Source organism: Equus quagga, chromosome 5 (assembly GCF_021613505.1).
Source record: "Equus quagga isolate Etosha38 chromosome 5, UCLA_HA_Equagga_1.0, whole genome shotgun sequence".
NCBI classification, from domain to species: domain Eukaryota; kingdom Metazoa; phylum Chordata; class Mammalia; order Perissodactyla; family Equidae; genus Equus; species Equus quagga.
This window is the reverse complement of record NC_060271.1, coordinates 41082367-41104883: the sequence shown is the minus strand read 5'-3', so window position 1 is coordinate 41104883 and position 22517 is coordinate 41082367. Positions and strand designations below refer to the sequence as shown.

The 22517-nt window shown below is 37.8% G+C and overlaps 1 protein-coding gene across 6 annotated transcripts in view; it reads left to right on the top strand.

The window, feature by feature from the left end:
* Positions 1-22517, top strand: part of KIF1B (kinesin family member 1B) — a 134549-nt gene that overhangs the window by 61709 nt on the left and 50323 nt on the right. For all 6 annotated transcript variants that reach the window (XM_046661801.1, XM_046661797.1, XM_046661800.1 and 3 more), the window contains 7 exons: positions 1200-1279; positions 2587-2662; positions 6005-6084; positions 6597-6703; positions 7514-7597; positions 8060-8240; positions 8366-8438. In XM_046661801.1, the coding sequence (XP_046517757.1) occupies positions 1200-1279; positions 2587-2662; positions 6005-6084; positions 6597-6703; positions 7514-7597; positions 8060-8240; positions 8366-8438 (681 nt within the window). The remainder of the gene's footprint in view (positions 1-1199; positions 1280-2586; positions 2663-6004; positions 6085-6596; positions 6704-7513; positions 7598-8059; positions 8241-8365; positions 8439-22517) is intronic.

Below are 22517 nucleotides of genomic sequence, written 5' to 3'. Positions count from 1 at the left end.
TACTAGAATGTAAGTCTCTTGAAGGTAGGAATTTTGATCCCTGCTGTATCTCTAGTTGCCTAGAACAGGGCTTGGCATATAATGGGGTTATATATAATTATTGAATGGATGAATCGTCAATTACTTTTCTCTCTGCCTAGTACACAGTAAGCTCCTTGAGAGCAGGAAACATGTTTTAGTTCTTATATTTCTGGCATACAGTAAACACTCAGCAAGAGACTAGGAAATGGTTACTTTAGTAGCTGTATTCCTTCCAATGAGGTTAGTACTAAACCTTTCTATATTGCATGTTGGGATGTGTTCAGGAGGGCATTGTGTCGTAGGAGAGGAAAGATATCTTTCCTTCTACTCTTCTAGGTTCTTGGCTGGGGCCCCTGTAACAAAAGGCAGATTAATAAAAGAAAAGCATACAAATTTATTTAAAAAAAATTTTAAGTGGCATAGGAGCCTTCATAAGGAAACGAAGACTCAAAGAAGTGTTAAGCCTGAGCATTTTTATGCTAAATTTGATGAAGAGTGAAAAGTCATAGGAAAGTGTGATAGGACAAAGGAGTATGAGCTAAGAGTAGTAAACTGGGGGAGACCTAGTGAGGCCTGTTTGTTCAGATTCCTCTTGACAATTGTCCCTTTTCCCTTTTCGGAGATAAGGATGCTCCTTTCCTCCAGGTATAGGGCCTAGGGCACCTCTCATGGGGGTCTTATGACCTGCTTCAGGAGGAGATCAGAGAGCCCTTCCTGCACCTGCCATTTCTCAGTTTACTTCGGCTTGAAATATTCAGTATGCCGTATTTTGGGAGAGCATGTTCTGAACCCCATCAGTGGTGAAATAATAGTGAAACAATGCAAGGAATACCTTTAGGGACTATTCTTTTGTGGAAGTGGCTGTCAGAAATAGTGCGTTGCATTTTGGGATATTAATTTTATCCGTCATTCTACACACACACATTCTCTCTATCTCTCTCTCTTATTATTAAGTTATTTTTATTAGGAATTAAGAGAATTGATATATCTGGACTGATTTAGTGTTAGGCTTAGTCTTTATGATTTTTACTTTACATATTAAGAAAAGAAGAGTGTCATCATATTAGATTCTGCCTCATATCCTCAAAGGGCATCATCTGCTTCTTGCTATCCTTCCTAGAAATGGTATGTTAAATTATAAGACTCTTGTAACTTTAACTGTGGACTTCCTCCCTTAGGAATCTGAGAAGATCATTGCTGAGTTGAATGAAACCTGGGAAGAGAAGTTGCGTAAAACAGAGGCTATCAGAATGGAGAGGTCAGGAGGTTAAACTCTGGGGATGTTTCTAAATTTTCTAGGAAATTTGGATTTGTTTTTAGTAAGAAAAGATAAAATAGAAGTTAAAAACAAAGAACCTTTCCTCCCAAAACACAAAACAAAAAATAAATCCAGTTAGGGACTTATGGCCAGTTGAATTTACACTTTGAAGTGAAATTTCAATATTTAAATGTTCCCTAGGGAGTTGTGTGCTTAAATAGTTATCATACTACATATTGCTAGGGATGCATATAAAAATGGAAGATATTGAACGGTTTAGAGTTTTTAATTTACAAAAGGACTGCCTTTGATAAAGACCAAATAAAAAAAGCTGTTCTAACTATTGTCTCTCAGAGTTTTCTCTTGCAGAACCTCTTTGATAAGAGGTGAAGTAGTTTGAGTTACAAGCTTTAAAATCCCTATTCTGTCTTAACCTTGTAGTTCTCTACCTTGAAGGTGAATATAACCCGAAATAATACTTCTGCTATTTGAATAAATATACATTTAAGAATGTCACTTCCTGGGGGCCAGCCCGGTGGGGTCTTGCTTAAGTTTGTGCTCTCTGCTTCAGTGACCCAGAGTTCTCAGGTTTGGATCCTAGGTTCAGATCTACACACTGCTCATTAAATCATGCCGTGGCAGCATCCCACATACCAAACAGAGGAAGACTGGCAACAGATGTTAGCTCAGGGCCAATCTTCCTCAACAACAACAACAACAACAACAACAACAACAAATTCAGTTTCCCAGAATATAAGGCAGAAGTGAGTTCTAATATACTGATACAGTAAATGTATTACTTAGAATTTTCTTATTTAGTATATAGAGATGTTAGAATTGCTGAATCAATATGATAGTAGACATGGGAATGTAACATTTGAGAAAATCACATTTATAGATAATACTCCATATATCAGAGTTACTTTCTGATTGCCGCCTTAGATTTTGAAGAAATTATTCCTTGAGTTGGATGTATAGTCTTAAGGAATACTCCTTTCTTCCTTTTTATATATTAGCAGACATATTATTTATGAATTATTGTCTGCCTCTGAAGTGAGATGAGACAAAGTTCATATTTGGGTGAATATAACTTTACCTAACATAGGAGCATAATTTATTTTGAATGTATTGTTTCTCTTAAAAGCAATTTTTCCTTAAGGATGGGATAAGCAGATTCATTTATATTCATATTACTGACTTTAAACATGGGCAGTTGTTTTTGCTTTGCATGCTTTATTTTCCAGTTTATATTAGACTGATTTGACATTTTGGTATTGGTATTCTGATAGGCTTGTTGTTTTTTCTAGAGAGGCCTTGTTGGCTGAGATGGGAGTCGCCATTCGGGAAGATGGAGGAACGCTGGGGGTTTTTTCACCTAAAAAGGTAGGAAAGAATGTTGTGAAACTCAACCAAACAGAAACACTCTTTTTTTTTTTAAGGAAGATTAGCCCTGAGCTAACATCTGCTGCCAATCCTCCTCTTTTTGCTGAGGAAAACTGGCCCTGAGCTAACATCTGTGCCCATCTTCCTCCACTTTATATGTGGGACACCTACCACCTCATGGCTTGCCAAGCGGTGCCATGTCTGCACCCGGGATCCCAACTGATGAACCCCGGCCGCTGAAGCGGAACCTGCACACTTAACCACTGCACCACCAGGCAAGCCCCCAGAAACACTTTTTGTTTCATCTTAGTTACTGAGGTGCTTCATGTCTCTCAGGATTGGCCCCTCCTCTTCCCTTTTTTTTTTATCTTGAGACTTGGCTTAATTTCAGATATTTCTGACTTCATCTTATAGTACAAGGGGAGCCTATTTCCAAAATACCTGTCATGTTTATTGTTTACAAGATAAAACCCAAGGCAGTAAATCTGTATCTTTTTGTCATAGTGAGTACCTTTAATCATCTTCATTGTTGCTTTCTCTTAAATTCCCACCCTAACTTAGCATACCTTGCTTCAGTTTGGCTGCTCTTTCTGTGTAGATTTTCCCACAGATGCCAGCAACCCTGATTTGTAACTCTTTGGAAGCAATTTCAACTGTTCAGGTTTGTGTAGAAAAATACTGCTTCAGTTTGCTTCTACAATTTGTGTTGTAGACCACCACTGAGTAAGGCAGTTCCTGTCTTCATCCTTCTAGCCTGCTCCCGTCTCAGTTAAAAAAAAAAAAATGACTCCAGTAGTTACCTTCCTACTTACCTAGTTGTAGTTGTTCAGTAGTAGATACCTTTTAGCTAATTAGAATAGTAAGGTGTTTTTTTGTTTTTTTAACCAAGCTGCTCCTTAGTTATTGTTAGATGTTGGAAAACTATTATCCAATGATTATTTTGGGTACACTTATTTATGTGACAATAATAGAACACATGTATTTACATAGATGTACAAAATAAATATTTTATGCCAGTGATAAATGGTTCTTCATTTTAAATGATCTCAAATTGGCTGTTGGAGACTTAACACATCTTCCTGCAAGAGTGTGGTGATGGTCTCTCTCAGTCAGCATAGAATGAGTAGGGAGTTTTCATTGGTAATTTTGTTTTATGTGACATGAAATATTCCTGTGATTTTTGCTAGAATTCTTTTGGTTAGGTTTTTCTATCAAGGTCATGTAACTTTTTAAATAAATTCCGATGTGTTATTTTTAACAAAGAAGATTGATTTTTAAAGACATTTTAGTACGTATTGTAGAACTGGAATGATAACAGGAGTCTTTTATATGTTTATATTGCCAAAGATCAGTAATTTTCACAGCTTGATAGTTTTTCCTTCAGTAAGACATTATTTATACAGCTATATTACTTATAATTATAGAAATTTTAGCAGCTATAGGTTTGATAGAATTTAGATTGTGACTTTGCATATATCTAATGGTATTTTATAACATAACCTTTCAGTGTTAAGAACTGGGGAAAATTTTTATGTAGCAACTTATAAAAATATGGCATTTAACACAAATCGTAAATAACTTAAATAAGTGTTGTGGTATAGACAGCCAGAATTCCAAACTGAGGTCTCTGTTTCCATGGCTTTTTCTTACTTTAATTTACCCATCTTGCTTTAACTTTCTAGACTTCCTCGGGGAAGGAGGGGATGCACCACTGACCACATCCGAATTCAGTTTTAGGGCTTGTTTCTGATGTGTTACCTCGATTGTGGTAATCATTGCACAATGTGTACATATTAAATTGACACATTGTACACCTTAAAAAAATCATTTTGTACAACCTAAATATATACAATTTTTATTTGTCAATCATACTTCAATAAAACTAAGGGGGAGATACTTTTAAGGGAAGAAAGAAAAGAAAGAACCTATTTCTGAGATTAGTTTTTTATTAGGCCAGTGTCACGATGGGTTTTAAGGAATGCTGCCCACGCAGATCTTTGACTCTTTGAAACCAGCAAAGCTCTTAAACTAGAGGCAGATGCTAGTTGAGAAGATAGAGAGGTTTTTCTAATTTCTTTTTAATCATCTTTTGCAGTCTCTTTTCTTAACCCTCTCATCTGACTGTTGTTTCATTTTTCCACATTTGCTGGCACTATCTTGAGTAGATTTTGACCCCAAGACCATGTGACTTATTTTTGGATTCCAGTGGGGTATTTTCACCAAAGAAGGTTGGTTATTAAAAGATTTTAGAAATATTAGATGAAGAGGACTTTTACAAGATGTGTGTATTATTGAATGTCAGTAATTTAAATTTCTTCTTTAAGGTAAAGACTAATAAACTAAAGACAATAACTGAGACCATGGAAGAAGTGATAAAAATTAGAGAGGGAAATGACAGGGAGTGTATGGACATTTTTATGAAGTAAATGAAAAATTAAATATTTCTTGAGATTGTAGGGGTAGAAAAATAATTTCCCCTCTAACCTGAGTTCTTGGCTGAGACCCCTGTAATAAAAGACAGATTAACAGGAGAAAAACAAAGAGAAGTTTAACATCTATACCTCTCGTTTACATGGGAGAGACCCAGGGAAAAATGAGTAACTCCCTCAGGTGGCTTAGAATTCTGGCTTAAATATCTTAATGGGGAAAGGGGAGGGAGGAGATAGGCCTCTCGAGGGAGAGTAAATGATCCCTAAAAATCATTTGAATGGGCCTTTAGAAGAATAAGTGGGAGGATTGATAGTTGTGACAACATTTGTAGGGGTGTGAAGTCGACTTTTGGTTTCCTCTCATGGGATAGTCATCCATCTTCCCTGGTTGATGAAACTCCTGGAGGAGATCTACAACAGTGTCACTCCTTTTGGACATCTGTCTTTAGGCAGATGAGGGGAGTTCAGAGAAAGCCTCTCCCTGCATGTGTTGCTTTTCAAGTGCCTTCAGCTCAAAATAATCAGTGTCAAAGTGGCATATTTTGGAGTGGCATATTCTGCTGCTCCTCACGATTTTGTCCAAATGTTTACAAAAATTATGATTAACTCACCCAAAGAATCATCCTGTCCTAATTTTTCTTTTGTGTTCTCCATGCTTTGACCTTATCAGGAGTTGGATCTTGCTCTTTATCCCAGAACTTATGTTTTTAAATGGAGTGCATTAGTGCAGTTTGGGGAGGTCTGTGGAGAGTGTTTTCTGTTTGTTATGAACTTGCAGCTAGGAATCAAAGAAGTCCCTCTTCTAGGCACTGTGGGTAATCTAAGAAGCCGTCAGCCTCCTGTAGGTCCCTGTTACTGTCACAGCCCTCTCAGTGGTGCTGGCTCATAATTGATAATCTGTAACCTTTTTCAGACCCCACATCTTGTTAACCTCAATGAGGACCCACTTATGTCCGAGTGCCTGCTTTATTACATCAAAGATGGAATTACAAGGTATGTTTGTTTCTTCTTTGGTCACTTAACGTTTTCTTTTCTCTTGGATGATTGAATAACTAAGGGGAAATTGTCTTTTGAAAAAATTTGTCGTAATAATTTGCTGTTTTTCCTGTCTGAAATAGTTACAAACCGTTCTCCCTACTCTGCCCAAATTATGTGTTTTAGCCTGCTGAAGCAGTTAACATGTAGTTTTTCTCTAAAAGATCCTATGTAAATTTTTTCCTTCTAACATGTTATATGAATTCGTTAGAGAGATTAGTTAACTCGTGTATTTTTATAATGCTGTGTGAGTTACATTGGTGTATCATTGCTCCTTGGTTTCTTATTCTGATGTAGGGAGGTTGATCATATATGAAAACGGAATTCGCATTTGAAAGCCTTTGTAAAAAAAAAAAAGGCGATGCCTTTTTTGTACATACCAAAGAATATTCTTTGGGAGAAAGAGGTTCATTGTTTGTAGTGCTTTTTGTGTCTGAATTTCCCTGGGAAACGCTTTCCCTTGTGTTCAGGGTTGGCCAAGCAGATGCTGAGCGGCGCCAGGACATCGTGCTGAGTGGGGCTCACATTAAAGAAGAGCATTGTATCTTTCGGAGTGAGAGAAACAACAGTGGCGACGGTGAGAGTTCTTGGCTTAGCTTTTCCAATAATCTTTTTATTCTATATTATGAGAAATCCCCCAGACTTGGTATTCCCTCTTTCAGTGATACTTTCTTGTACAATCTAATATTTGAAAATGCAGAATTTCTTGTGCTGCTTATAAATGCAGGGACAGACATAGCTACTTTACATGAAAATAGCCTGGGCAAAAGAAGTCTTTTTGTTACTGCCAAGAACGGAGCAGGACATAGGCAATTAGGCTTGGTCTTGAATGTTAATTATTTAATAGACAAGTAAAAAGGGAACAAATATCCTGGCTAGTGAAAGATTTGAAGGACCTCTAGTCTTAACCCAGTAGAATTTATTTTTATCTAAAAGGGAAGGAAAAGTCAATCTTGATTTTTTTGCCCAGGTTATTAACAATGACAAACTAATGGTATTTTTGTGTTATATAATTCATTCCTTCCTTAATCAAAATATTAGCCTTTGAGCTTAAGTTTCTGCTTGTTACCTACATGTTGTACTTAAATTTTCTGATGGTTTTCAGTTTTATAGCCTGAACTGTCAGATATCACCTAAACTAACATTTCCTGTCTTCTTCTGAGGTTTGTCAAATTCATTTAAATGTTTCTGTCTTAACCACAGCCCTAAATAGCCTCTTATATTGGAGTGGGTACTGGTACCCTAAAATGAATTATTATATAGATGCTCAGCCATTTGGTTGGTTGCAGGAATGTGTTCTAGTTGCCCTGAATCCTCATAGTCATCTGCTTTCTGTTATTTCACTCCACTGGTTTGTGATGCTAATATTAGTTTGCATTCCTCTTAGTTATCGTGACCCTAGAGCCTTGTGAACGCTCAGAAACCTACGTAAATGGCAAGAGAGTGGCCCAGCCTGTTCAGCTACGCTCAGGTGAGACTGAGAGAGGTTTGAAATCTTCAGCAAAGAACACTTGGCTTGTGTGAGCAGCTCTTTGATTTTTGACTCCTTGTTTAAAGGCTAAAGTGATAATCAGCATTAGGATTTATGTTCTTGTAAAACTCCAGAAGCTGTCTTTTTGCATTAGGGAAAGTGAGGTTGCTAACCTAGATACTATACGTTTAAAAAATGGTTTCTTAACCCTGTTTCTTTTCTTTTTGTTTTTTTTCCTGCTTTTTCTCCCCAAGTCCCCCCCGGTACATAGTTGTATATTGTAGTTGTGGGTCCTTCTAGTTGTGGCATGTGGGACACTGCCTCAGCATGGCCTGATGAGTGGTGCCGTGTCCACGCCCAGGATCCAAACCTGTGAAACCCTGGGCCGCCTAACTGGAGCACGCCAACTTCACCACTCGGCCCCAGGGCTGGCCCCTTAACCTTGTTTCTGTTTTATGCTAGGAAACCGTATCATCATGGGTAAAAACCATGTGTTTCGTTTTAACCATCCGGAGCAAGCACGGGCTGAGCGGGAGAAGACTCCTTCCGCTGAGACCCCCTCTGAGCCTGTGGACTGGACATTTGCCCAGAGAGAGCTTCTGGAAAAACAAGGAATTGATATGAAACAAGAGATGGAGAAAAGGTAATGTATAAATATGATGTGAGCCACATGACTGTCACTTCTTTTAAACATATAGTAGTATTCATGAAACAGCTCCGTGATGTCACAATTTATTCTTTCCTCTCTTGTTTTTCTTTTCCTTCTAGGCTACAGGAAATGGAGATTCTGTACAAAAAGGAGAAGGAAGAAGCAGATCTTCTCTTGGAGCAGCAGAGACTGGTAGGAGTCCATCTTGCATCCTCTGTTAGGAAAAGGGCAGCTTGGTCTCATATACCTTCCCTGTTCCACGGATGAGCACTCTCCCAAAATGCTTATCTAGCTCTCATTGATACCATTCACTATTCTTTCATTTCCTTAATGGAGAAGGAACTTACATCTCCTGGTAGCCTTAGCCTGAAAAACTGTCCATAAAGGTACTACTTTTGTGCCTTTTATGTCTTAAAGTCAAATCTTTACTTCTATCAAAACCAAGTGCTTCTTGAGGAAATAGTGGGAACTTTTTGGTAACCTTTGCCTCTTGATAGTGGTTTTTGAGTATGCATCAGTGGTGGTTCTTTTATAATAATAATTACTCTGAATATTGAGTTTGGTGGGTGTTTGCCTTGGTTTTGTTTCTGATCACCTGATAGTACTAATTCTCTGCTCTTGGGCTGACTTGGGGATTGTTCTTGTGCTGGACAGACTTTTTTTTTTTTAGTTAAACTGTGTCTAAAAGTGTTGCTGCACAGTTGCATGTGTTAATCCTTTTCTGTTTCTCCCTGCATGGAGTCTGAATTCTCAATTAGGGTCTTTGTGACATATGGGATGGCAGTAGAAGAAGGGGCTATACAACCAAGTCAGATAGGAGAGAGAAGCCTGGTTTCTCTGGGTTGAGAAAGGGTTTGGATGAGCAGCTGAAAAGGTCACAGCTTATAACGCCAATGGCTTTAGAATTTTATGATGGTAATTGATTTTCCAGGTTTGAGAGAAACTGAATCTCATGAATAAATAAGTTGATCTGTTAGTTAGATTTTCATTTTTAAAGCCATCCAATTTTGGTAATGCCAAATTTGGTTTAATTTTGGTTAAAGCCCTGGTTAGCAGAAGCTTCTTGGCATTCGTTTGATATGTAAGAAAAGGGTATAACAAATCTTTGGATACTGTGGATGCAGTTTAGGAATTTCTCATTTTTAAGATTATGGACTTCTTTTAAGACAAGGGAGTATTAGGAAGAAAGCAGGGGTACTAGTTTCTTCCCTTAGTGTAAAATACAGCATGTAAACTACAGTAGTACACTATGGCCTTATAGCCATGCTCTACTTTGGAGGAGAGAGGCTACTGCTAAATGGGCCAGAAAAGCCAAGGACTTGAGCAAAAGCAGCGTTTTCCAGGGCAACTCAGTTCTTAGGCTTGGAAGTGGGTTAAACCAGTTAGTCTGTTATCTTGGAAATTATAGTAAAGCCCACAAAAGAATGGACTGTAAGAATAATTCAAGTGTTAGGAGCAAGATAATAGCAGTATTATAGATAAGAGTCTCTTTAGGAGGCCTAGTTGGCATTTAGTTTTTAATGAAAACAAAGATTTAGCTACAATGTGGTTAGGGGCTTGAAAGATTTGTGACACATGAAGGAGCCTTTTATCTTAATAATGTAGTGTCATTTAATAACATGCCTCTGATGGTCTGTGAGAGATCAAACAAGGACAGGTATAATTAAGCTGTATTCATTATTAACAATAGTGCCTTGTATTTGTATAGTGCTTTATAATTTACAGAGAGCTGTAACATCCATCATTTTTTTGATTCCTGAAACAACCCTTTTTGGTAGGTGTGTGTGTAAATTAAATGAGTAATATTACCTCCAGTTTACAGTTGAGGAAACTAAGGCTAAAAAATGCTGTCTTGCTCACTCTTAAACACCTAAGTCAGGGTTCTGTCCAATAAAGCACTGCTTCTCAGCCACCTGGGAGTCACGTTAAAATGCACATGCTAATTCAGTAGGTCTGGAGTGGGACCTGAAATTCTGCATTTCTAACAAGCTCCCGGGTGATGCCAGTGCTGCTGGTCCTGGGACCAACCTTTAATTAACTAGGTGGCAAAGAATAATGATGGCAGGTGCTCTCTTATATCCAAGAGCTGGTGATCAGATATATGCTCTGAAATAAAGACGATGACCTTTGAATAAAGAGAAAGTAAATGTCTCTAAGACATATTTAGTTTCCTGGGAACACACTTAGTCTGCAACTAATCAGGTTCTGGTTATCATCTGCTGTGTGTATCTCCAAGGAAACGAGGATTTCAAGAGCAGCTTCTTAAAGCAAGGAGGTTGCTTTCCTCCCATAAGTCCAACTGTCTAATTCACTTAAATTTCTTGTCCTCAAGAGGAATTGATTTCTAATGCTTTAGCCTGAAGAATATCTAGCAGTAACGATACTGAATGGAAGATATATTTTTATGACCCTGTATTGGTCAACCAACAGATATATTTCAAATGCATCCTATGAATAAACATTAAGAGGATACAAAGGAATTATTTTTCAGTAAATATTTATTTACTGTTTACTATATATAATTATTTTTGCATAATGACAGCATTAATAAATGGAATTCAGGCTCTTGAGTTTTCTATTATGATAGTTCCCCAAATGCGTCACATTGTTAGATTGCCGAACATTCTCTTATAGTTAGTGCTCTGTTATACACTTAGTCCTTTCTGAGCTTGCTTTTTTATACATGTGTTTTGGTGTCTTCTCTCTTCTATTTGCATAAGCTTCTTATAGAGTCTTCTGGAGACCCTTTTTGCATTTTGGTATTTAATGAAAACAGAAGGATCATTTAGTAACATGTAAATTGGCCAGACATGAGTAGTTTTTCCAACTCTGTAATAAATGAATCTAAATATTTTTAAATCTTTTTTTTGACATGAGATAGGATATACATCTTGGCACATAAACTTTGCATGCAGAGTTTCTAGTATCATGTCACTAAATGATGGAGGGATGATGTGTTTGAGCTACAAGGAGAACATATTCTAGAGAGTCATTAAAACAGTATTTTAAAAAGAAATAAAATTGTGGCCACTTGATTTAATCTGAGTTCTTTTGGATTTATGTAGGCTCTTTTATTTATGTTTTATTTTAGAATTTAAAGACATAACTTTTGTCTCTCAAGCATAATATTAAAGCAATGATTAGAATATTTGTTATTACTCAAATTAGGTAGTATTCACTTCATCCTTTAGCAATTTTAAAAGGAAAAGAAAACCAGGGGGAAAAAAGTGATAGTTAATCATGTGGGAAGAATCAGAGTTTGTGTTCTGTGAAACTCAGATTATACGTATTTGCAAGAAAAGCTTTTTAGGAGTCAGACATACCTTTTTCTGTAATGTTTATTAATATTATCTTTTATCACTTAAGATTGACCATTTTGATTTTTTAAACTAAAGATGAAAGAAAAAATAGTGTCTGAATTTACCTTTATCTGGTTTTTGTTGCTAAATTTTCAAATAGGTGGGGGTTATAAATGGGCTTAGTACCTACTTTGTAGACCAATAGAAATAATACAAATCAGTAGCAACATCTCCAAATTCAGGGGCCAAGTTATTGTCATTATTGTTAAAGGTTATGTTTTTGTTCCCAAGAAAGTAACAATACATAGAAATCTTTGGTCTAGAAAGCAAAATATTATTTTATCAGTTTTGATTCTTTTTTTTTAAGCTCTATACTAGAGATAATTTTGGTAATCACAGCCAAGTAAAAGAGACTATTAAGAATATTTTCATTTACTAGACTACCTTGGACTACTCCTCTAGTGGCTAGTTTCTTTTCCCAGGAACTTTTATCTCCTGAGTAGAAATTCTTGCTTAATCCTGTCCATCATAGGAAATTCTAAATCCAGCATTGCTTTCATTAAGATGTCTGTTATCAGGATTTGCTTCTGTTAGTTAAGAACAATTGATTATTATCCATAGCTCTTGAAACTACGTAGTTTTGAACTTTGGCTGCTGTTTTAGGCCTAAGTAAAGTTTTTTGAAAAAGAGGTAATAGTGCAAAGATAGCTGGAAAGACAGTGTTAGAGATAACATTTTGAAGTGTATCCATTTTACATAAGCAGAAGATGATCTTTGTGTTCTATGTGTTGATGGGAAGAGTTGTCACTTAAAATGATATTCCTCTAATACCTAGAAATGCCATGGGTTTTCATAGATAGAAAACATCTCTCAGTTGTCTTTATTAAAATATTACCTGGGGAATTTAAATGATGTTTAATGAAAGTATATTTGCCTAGCTTAATTTATGTTTTGGAAATTTATTTCTTAAAATTTAGAGGTCAGGTGTTTGTTGGTCTAAGTGTGTGAAAAAACAAAATAGCAGACCCACTATAAGGATCCTTTTTTATGCTTCTTTGTTCTCTGGGTAACAAACTTTAATGTCCAAATGAAATGGATTGATTTGACACGACACAAGAAAGTAGCAAATCCAGTATGTGCTCATGGAAAGACTAGTTTTAAAACCGTCTTCTAGAAAAAAACAATATGATTGATAAAAAACCTCACATGGAATGCTAATAGGGATTCTTAGCATTTTTAACATCATCCCTGTTTGCTTCTTTTTCTACTTTCTTATATTCTAACTTTTTTCTAGGGCTGCTCTTTTTAGTAAAGCTAAACAAATGTGGCATCCTACAGCCTTACTAACCTTTGTTAATCCGCCTGCTCGTCACATCTTGTATGGCATCTGTGCTCACTCATGGGGGAAAGAGTTTCTGGAAGAAGCAACAGCAATAACCAAGGCAAATGTGGGGAAGTGGCTGCATGGGTGTTAGCATGTATGGGGTGTAAGTTTTACTTCATTTTCTTGAGATAGCGGAGATGTTATTTCACACCATTTTGTTAATAACTTCATATGACCTTAGAGTGAGAGACTCACTCACTGTGTCAATCTTCCCAAGAAATTTGATTATAGATTTCATCACTTAAACCGGGCAGTGGAAATTTGGATTAGTGTTACTAAAGCAGCAAACAAATCTTTATATTAATAATAATTTACATATGCCTGTGTCTTAATAGACTTGCACATCATTTAGGATTTTTTTGTTTCGTTTTTTTTTTTAGTTTTTTTTGGTTTTGTTTTTAAATTTGGTTAAGGTTTTTTTGCTTGCTTTTTCTTCAGTTTGATTTTCCTTTTTTATATTTTAATTTTGGTTATTTTGGGGCCATTTTTTGATTTTGTTTTTCCAAAGGACGCGGATTCTGATAGCGGGGACGATTCTGACAAGAGGTCCTGTGAAGAGAGCTGGAAACTGATTACTTCTCTGAGAGAAAAGCTCCCTCCTAGCAAGTTGCAAACCATTGTTAAAAAATGTGGCCTCCCCAGCAGTGGGAAGAAACGAGAACCAATTAAAATGTACCAAATTCCCCAGAGAAGGCGCCTCAGTAAAGATTCCAAGTGGGTCACCATCTCAGATCTTAAGATTCAGGCTGTAAAAGAGATATGCTACGAGGTTGCTCTCAACGATTTTAGACACAGTCGGCAGGAAATTGAAGCCTTGGCCATTGTTAAGATGAAAGAGCTTTGTGCCATGTATGGGAAGAAAGATCCCAATGAGCGGGACTCCTGGAGGGCAGTGGCCAGGGATGTCTGGGACACTGTTGGTGTAGGGGATGAGAAGATTGAAGACGTGATGGCCAGTGGTAAAGGTGGGACTGATGTAGATGACCTCAAGGTTCATATAGACAAGCTGGAAGATATTTTGCAAGAAGTCAAAAAGCAAAATAACATGAAAGATGAGGAGATAAAAGTCTTAAGAAATAAAATGCTCAAAATGGAGAAAGTCTTGCCACTGATTGGATCTCAGGAACAGAAAATTCAAGGAAACCACAAAGCAAAGGAACCTGTTGGTGCTGGTGTCAGTAGCAAGTCTGAGAATGATGTAAGTAAAGGAGACAGTGGAGAACTTGGGAAAGAAGAACGTGTTTCCCAACTGATGAATGGGGATCCAGCTTTTAGACGTGGACGTCTGCGTTGGATGAGGCAAGAGCAAATTCGATTTAAGAACCTGCAACAGCAGGAGATAACAAAGCAGCTTCGTCGGCAGAATGTGCCTCATAGGTTCATTCCTCCTGAGAACCGCAAGCCCCGGTTTCCCTTTAAGAGCAACCCTAAACACAGAAACTCTTGGAGTCCTGGGACGCATATCATCATAACAGAAGATGAGGTTATAGAGCTTAGAATCCCAAAAGAGGAAGACGGAAGGAAAGGAAATAAAGAGGAGAGCCAAGAAAAGGGGGGTAGAGCAGCTTCTAAAGATCCCCAGTTACCGTGGGGCTCTCAGGGCACACGAAGTCAAGACCACATTCAAGTTAGCAAGCAGCATATTAATAATCAACAACAGCCACCCCAGTTACGCTGGAGAAGCAATTCTCTCAATAATGGTCAACCGAAAAGTATGCGCAGCCAGGCTTCTGCCTCCTCAGAGTCATTAAACTCCCACAGTGGTCACCCTACTGCTGATATGCAGACTTTCCAGGCGAAGCGCCATATTCATCAACATCGTCAGTCTTACTGTAATTATAACACTGGTAGTCAGTTAGAGGGCAATACAGCTAATTCCTATCAGAAGCAGACTGACAAACCTAACCACTGTAGCCAGTTTGTGACACCTCCACGGATGAGGCGACAGTTCTCAGCACCCAATCTCAAAGCTGGTCGAGAAACCACAGTATAAATTACTGGACAAACTTGAAATCTTGGTGGAGGAAACAGGCGATGTTAGCTTATGATTTGAGTTGGTTCTAGCCTTGGCCTTGAGTTCCTATTATTTACATTATGATTTTATGTTGCGTTCCTACAAATATTTTAACTGATTTTTAATATTCTTAAAACATAAAACACTGGTAAATATTTGAACACCTCCCTTTTGTTTGTATACCATGGGCAGTTTCTGGAATTTTGGACAAAACACTGAGACCTCCTTTATTTTTCTGACACTTTCCTCCTTTCTTGGTGCCTAGATAATATACTTATTTACACAGACTCATTTTGGTGTAAGTTTATGTTTTTATAATGCCTATAAATTGATCTGATATCCAGAAAGACCTGCCTTTTAGTTTATGCTGACATTCAAAAGAGGAATTCAATATGTAGAACTAAATGTCTATTTTTTCTCCATAAATGTTAGACATTAGTTTAAAAATAACAACATGCAGCTGTGTGGGCACAGCTTTGGATTTCTCATCCATGTCTGTTCTTTTCTTTAAATATAATTTGAATTTTCAAAAGCCAAAACTTAATGTCTTTGGACATATTTTATAGTACACAGCTTTGCATCTTTCACAGAACTTCCACATCTTCTTCTTCTTCTATATTTCACATAGAACTGATTCAGTAGTTTTTTTTTCTTTTGAATGTATCAGTGTATTTATGAAATTTGTCATAATACTGAAATCTTTAAATTGGCACCATATCTGGATTTCTGTCTGTGGTTTGCATTTTGAAGTTTAACGTATAGTTTCTCACACACACACACTGAACTATTCACCAAAATCATGCCAACAGAAATACCAACAAAATACTTGTATGTTCCTTTGAGCAGTGTATATGAGTTTATAGGGAGATATTTGGTGGAGAAAGGGAAGAGGTGGGACATGGGGAGAACACTACAGCATATGACTGTGCTGCTTATGTTCACTTGTTAGTGAAGTAATGAAATAAATTAACTTTGGGTTTAGAATAAAGGAGATGATATACAATAAACTATTCTTTGGTTAATAGTAGTAATGCTCATAGATACTCAAGCAAGGAAAGAGATTTCCTGATGAACATTTGTTGTATCAATACCTCATTTTATTGTGTTGTGGTCTCAGTTTGCCTCTCGGGAGAATCCACTAAAAACGATGGATTTTAATGAGAAGAAAAGGATAGTTTTCTACATCCTTCCTCATCTCTTGAACTTGTCGGAAACTTTTTTAAGAGGTGGTGTGAAGAGCCGGAGATGTCTGTGAGATTGCCTGACTTCATGTTGTTGAAGATTCCTAAGTCACCCTAAGTCATCTGTCAAACTCTTGTCTTCCAGATGGTGTGAAAAATTGCAGCCAAAATAGCAATTAGCATTCAAGGAAACCTTAAAGATCGTGATTATATGGTTTTTTTTCCTTTGTGTGTGGGCACTATGCTTTATTAGAACACATTATTTTTAATCATAGTATTTTTTCTTTGCTTTTAAGAAAATGCTTTTTTAATGCACAGAAAATTGCTTCCAATTAACTTTGGGGGATATTTTTGCCTTCGTAGCTAGAATAGTCCTAGTCTTCAACTGAGGTTTTATGGCAGATTAGACATGGGTGAATGATGTTTGTAATGGGTTGACTTAATTGAGATGACAATCTCCTGTACCATGTGTTCTGAATGTACTCGATAGGCTACTTCAAGTCAATCACTTCAGTGCATCTTGTGTAAACCCCAGTTGTCCTTCTTTATTCTTCTTAGACATAGATATGTTAACTACTCCTTTCTTGCAAAAATTTAATTTTCTAATATTAATAATAATAATTACTCAGCTTTCAACTCTGTAGCAAAAGTGAGCTCTCATTTTCCCTAACTTGAAGTAACATAGGATAGACCTATAGGTTTTCATTTTTATGGTGGCCTTTTAGTCTTCTTATGGGCAGGTGCCTCCTTTTCCACTGAACAATGGGAATGGGTTTCTACTGGTGATCAGGTGACATTGCAAAATGAAAAGTAATACAATATTTTCACTTAGAAATGTGGGTTGTGGTAATCACTATGCCCACACTGATATTCCAAAGAATTAGGTTTGTGTTTGTGCTTTGTCTGCTGATCCAGTTGCCCTCATATTGCTGAAATGTTTAGATATCTAAAGGAGCCCTTAATTTCACATGACCAGGAAGAAAGGAACCAAGGTTTGATTGATTGCCATATATATCCCTTCATGCATTTCAGAGCAGATGCTTGACTTAAAAAATAACTTTGTGTGAATAAAAGTATTTCATTGACTCTTTCACTGAATAAGTAACTAGGACCTTGCTTTGTTTTTGTGAGCTATTAGTGTAGCCTATATTGCTTTGTTTCTTTTTAAATTTGACGGTATCTCTCCCTAAGCTTAAATACTATAAGACCAAAGAGAAATGGTCATCATTAAACTATTATGTTATTAAAGTATTCCTAGCTATTATCATAGAAAAATGAAAAGTGTTTGTGCTATTGAAATTATACAGTGATCTGACAATAATGGAAATGTAGAGGAGTCCTAATTAATTGGTATAGTTTCACAAACCAAAATGGTATTCCTTGGAGAGTTAAAGACATTCTGTTTATCTAATAAGTCTCAACCAAAGGGCTTTTCTTTTATTTTTGTCATAATTCTTTCTAGCGCTTCAAATTGTTTCTCCTTTCACTGGAAATGTGTGGTTTATTCCATTGAAGTGACTTGAAGTGACCTCTCGTGCTTTAGGTGCAGGCTGATGCTGAAAAAACAAAACACAGATTTGCCACACCCATGTCTGCATTAAAGGCTATTAGACCATAGGAAGTTACCTAGATTTCTTCTGGTCAGCTGCTGTACCCCTGTGCCTTACTGGTCCTTTGTAGACTCGCCTTACTGATTTGTTCAAAAGGCTGGGAGGAGGGAAAGCTAATGTGTCCTGGTGTACCTTAATGAAGATGCCTTCTTAGGCACAATGCAAAGCACGTATTTGTTCTATACTGTTAGAGCTGGATTCTGCATTATGAGCAATTTTCACAATTGTCCAGTTTATGTCATCTGTCTGAGATTTTTAAATCTGCTATAGATAGTTTGAACCACTCTAGGTTGTGAAATGTATTGGTTTCCTCGCATCATTACTGTAAAAAGATGTTGTGGATGTTCTTGTTAACAAACTATGGATTTCTCCCCCGATTCTTAAAAAAAAAAATGCTTGAAGACTGTTGTTGAGTGCAAGATCTACCTTTTCAGAAAGGGAGAGTTAGTATGTAATGTTAAAAAATAAAGTCCTCATTCAATAAAAGCTGAAATCATTTTTTAAGAGTGTGATTTCTCTGTGATGTGGGAGGAGGGAAAAGTGAAACAGAGTGATACTAATTAAACTTGGTCTTGACTTTTATTTATTACTTTTTCATCTGAAGATGGATCCAGATCTTTTATATATATATATTTCTACATGAACTTGATTAGTTTAAAGCTTTTCCTTTTGTTACCCTTTTCTTTTTTTCAAATTCTTTCTTAAATAAGATCTTTAACCCCTACTTTATGCTACATTTTACTTAAAAACTTTTCTAGTATAAATGAGTTATCAGATATCACTTTCTGATTTCTTTGAGTTTACGTTAAACTGTTTTCAGTTTTTTTATTGTATAATCTTGATTTGAAGTTTTAGAAAATGAAGTGGTATACTTCCCTTCATGTAGATAGAAGCTAAATTTCTAAGAAGCTTTGAGTAACTCTGTTTAGCTTTTCTTTTTTCCTTTAATCACTGCTTTTCTCCACCCAGAGTATTGGTGGTATGCTAGAGGTGAAACAGGACAAAGCAGAAGATTTTTCTGGAGTGGACCATGAGGCTTATTGAACATTTGGTCATGACGTTTTTTATATTGAAAAACAATACAATCATATATTATGGAGTAGAAAGAAAATCTGCATGAGATTTTTTTTCCCCCATTAGTTTTTAATGTGAAATTCAGAACTTGAGAGGAATGTTCAGGCCTCATGCTCTTTCCCTTCAGGTACTTTGTGTTTTTCTGCTATTGGAGAAACTGGTGGAAAAGTTGCCAAGAGCCGACCATTTCTAAGGTGACACAGATGAGTCCACTGCAGTATGATATGTGCAGTGATAGTTGTGTGTGATAGGGTGAGGGGGAGAAGATTTTTGAGGGAGGAAGCCCTGAGCCAAGAGCAGAGTCCTAAAGTACAACTGGGAATTGATCCAAGTGAAGAATGGCGGGGCAAGGAGGAAGCATGTCAGGTCTAGGGAAGTGCGAGTAACTTGGGGTCGTCAGAATGCCAGCTGTGTGTCAAGGAGCGGTAAAGATGAGAGGGGCTGGGGTGACACGGCCAGATCATGGCATGCCAAGGGTTTGGGATTTTATCTTGAGTATGATGGGAAGGTACCAAATGATTTTATGTGGGGAGATTGCATTATTAGATTCATTTGGCCATTTTAGAAACGGCCAAAGTTAGGGTTGGAGGATGGGTTTGAAGAAGGCAAATTCAGAGCCAAGTGCTCCAGTTGGGAAGTTGCTGTGTGAACTAAATAAGAAATGATGCTTTCCAAAGGCAGGGAGAAAGTAGAGAGGGAATGACTCTGATAGATAATTTGGAGGTAGAATTGAATTAGTTTATGGGTGGAATAAACCTCGTACACACAACCCACAGGTTGATGAAGGCTCTTGCTTGGATCACGATTGGAAAGTAAAGTAAATGAGACCAAGATGGGACTGAGAGATTGGGAGAAAATAGGAGCTGCTCGGGTCTAAGAATAGGTGTTGTGGGACCCCTCGAGGGATAGATCTTAGACTGTCTGTACAGTGCTGCTGTTGGTGAGCAAATTGAGGTGTTGACAAGAACTGGGGCGTAGATATCTCCCTTCTGGCTATTGCTTGCTAATTATAATCTGCCATTAAAAGAGGAAGGCAGTATTAGTAAAAGGAGCCAAGCCTCTGATGTCAAAAACAGCCTAACCAGAAAACCCAGAATGATGACACTGGTTTTACCTTAAGTGCCACCTCCTCAGAGCTGCCCTAATCGTGGCACCATCATCTCTCACCTAGAGTACCATGGGAGCCTAACTTGTCTCTTTGCTTCTGTTCTTTTTTTCTTAAAGATTTTATTTTTCCTTTTTCTCCTCAAGAGCCCCAGTACATAGTTGTGTATTTTTAGTTGTGGGTCCTTCTAGTTGTGGCATGTGGGATGCCGCCCCAACATGGCTTGATGAGTGGTGCCAGGTCCGTGCCCTGGATCCAAACCGGCGAAACCCTGGGCCGCTGCAGCAGAGCGCGGGAACTTAACCACTCGGCCATGGGGCCGGCCCCACTTTGCTTCTCTTCTTGAACCCTATGATCCTTTGTCCACGTAGCAACCAGCATCATCGTTTAAAAACAAAAATCGGATCTTATCAATGGCTTCCAGTGGCTTCCCATTGCACTTTAAAATCTGAATTTCTTACCATAGCCTGTGAGACTTTTCATGTTTTGGCTTCTTGCCTGCCTCTCTGACTTCATCACTTAACATTCTCACATTGCAGGCCCTTTGGACTTTTGTTCCTTGAACTTGCCAAGTTTGTTCCCACCTCTGGGCTTTTGCACTTCCTTAAGAGTGCAATCCCTTCTCATCATGCTTTACTCCTCTTCTGGATCTGCACTCATGTGCCACTTTTCCTGCCCCAGGCCAACTCTCCTTGTTTTAATAACGATAACCTATCTTGCCTACTTGTTTGGTTCTTCTTCCTTGAGAATGCAAACGCACCTAGAATAACTACCTTCTTTGTCTTGTTTGCTTTATCATTCATCTATACACATCACCCAGAAGAGTGGGTCTCAAAGTATAGTGTGCATCAGAATCCCCTGGGGGACTTAGGACAACACAGATTGCTGGACCCACCCCCATTTTCTGATTCAGAAAGTCTGGAGTGGGGCCTCATAATTTGTATTTCTGTTAAGTTCCCAGGTGATGCTAATGCTACTGGATCAGCAACCACCTTTGAGAACCATTGGTCTAGAACAGAGGTTGACACACTTTTTCTGTAAGGGGCCAGAAAGTAAATAGTTTAGGCTTTGTGGGCTCCCTGGTCTCTGTCACAACTACTCAACTCTGCTATTGTAGCAGAAAAGCAGCCATAGACATTATGCAAAGGGACGGACATGGCTATGTTCCAATAAAGCTATATTTGCAAAAACAGACAATGGGCTGGATTTGGCCTGCAGGCCAGTTTGCTGACCCCTGATCTGGAAGATACTCACTTTTGAGAACTATTAACTGAAAGAGCAATACATGGCTGTGTATTTGATCTGGAAGACAGATATGTGCTAGATGCTGGTGATTCAGTGGTGAATGACAGATCTCTGACCTCGGGAAGTTCACAGGGTTGTGGAGGAGATAGACATTGGACAAACAATCACACCAATAGTTATACAGTACATTTATGACATAGGCCATGAGGGAAAATACATAGTGCTCTGAAAGTTTGCAACCAGGTGCCTCGGAATGAAAGGTGGCCTTTCCTTGCTCTCAGCTGATCTTTTATTTTGTTTCACTGAGAAAGGAGCAATCAGAAGAAAACTTCCTTTTCTTCCTACTTCTGGTTCTGCATGCATTCATCATGCATCCGTACCAATACTTCGGCTCCCCTCCTGTTGGTGGATGAAGTGTCCTTGCTCTTGTCTTAGCCCAGCCTTTTTTCCCTGCATTCCATCTATGTCACCTTCCCAAGGACTTACTATACATTTACCCCTTCTCTTTTACAACATCACTTTCTCTTCTGGATGATTCCTGTCAGCATTCAAACATATCTTCGTTTCACCAGTTTCAAAAAAGTCCCATGAACCCTGTGAACTGCCACTCCATTTCTTTGTTCTTTTTCATGGGAATAGAGAGTTTTCTGCTCTTATTTCCCACTGGTCTACCTCCCGTTATTTCTTTTTATTGTTTTCTCTCCCCATTCTTGCTTGAACTCACTCTAATCAGACTCTTGTTCCCACCTCACCGCTGAAGCCACTCTTATCAGGGCCACCAAAGATCTTCATGGTAACAAATCCGGGGGTGTTCTCTCAGTCCTCATGTTACTAAATCTGTTTAGCATTTGATGATGAAGATAATAATTCATAGTATTGAGCATTTACTTGCACCACTAAACTTTTTGCAGCTATTAGCTCATTGAATCCTCACAGCATACAACATATATTGAACTCGGTGGAACATTTTATAAACAAAAAAGCTACTGATAAATACATTATGTTTTAGTGTACTTTCTGTAATTATCCTAGTTTTTACCATGAAATTAACAGAACAGTAGGATCTGAATCTCTTTATCCATTTGTTGTAGGAAAATCCAACACTTAAGAATTTTTCTGGTGACCTACAAAATGTCTTTGTTGGAAGCTCCTATGCAGCGTGGTTTGGGGAAGAGGCCGCCAATTCGAGAAATGGTGTTGCTATTTGGACTGTCAGTGCTTATAGAAATTTTCCCTGGTCAAAATGCAGTTAAGGTTAGGTCCATAGCATTCTGGGAAGTCTTTTTATGTCAGCTTTACTGCCACTGAAGCACAGCCAGAGCCTTTAGGGAAGGTTGTCCTCATACTGTCAGCAGTCAG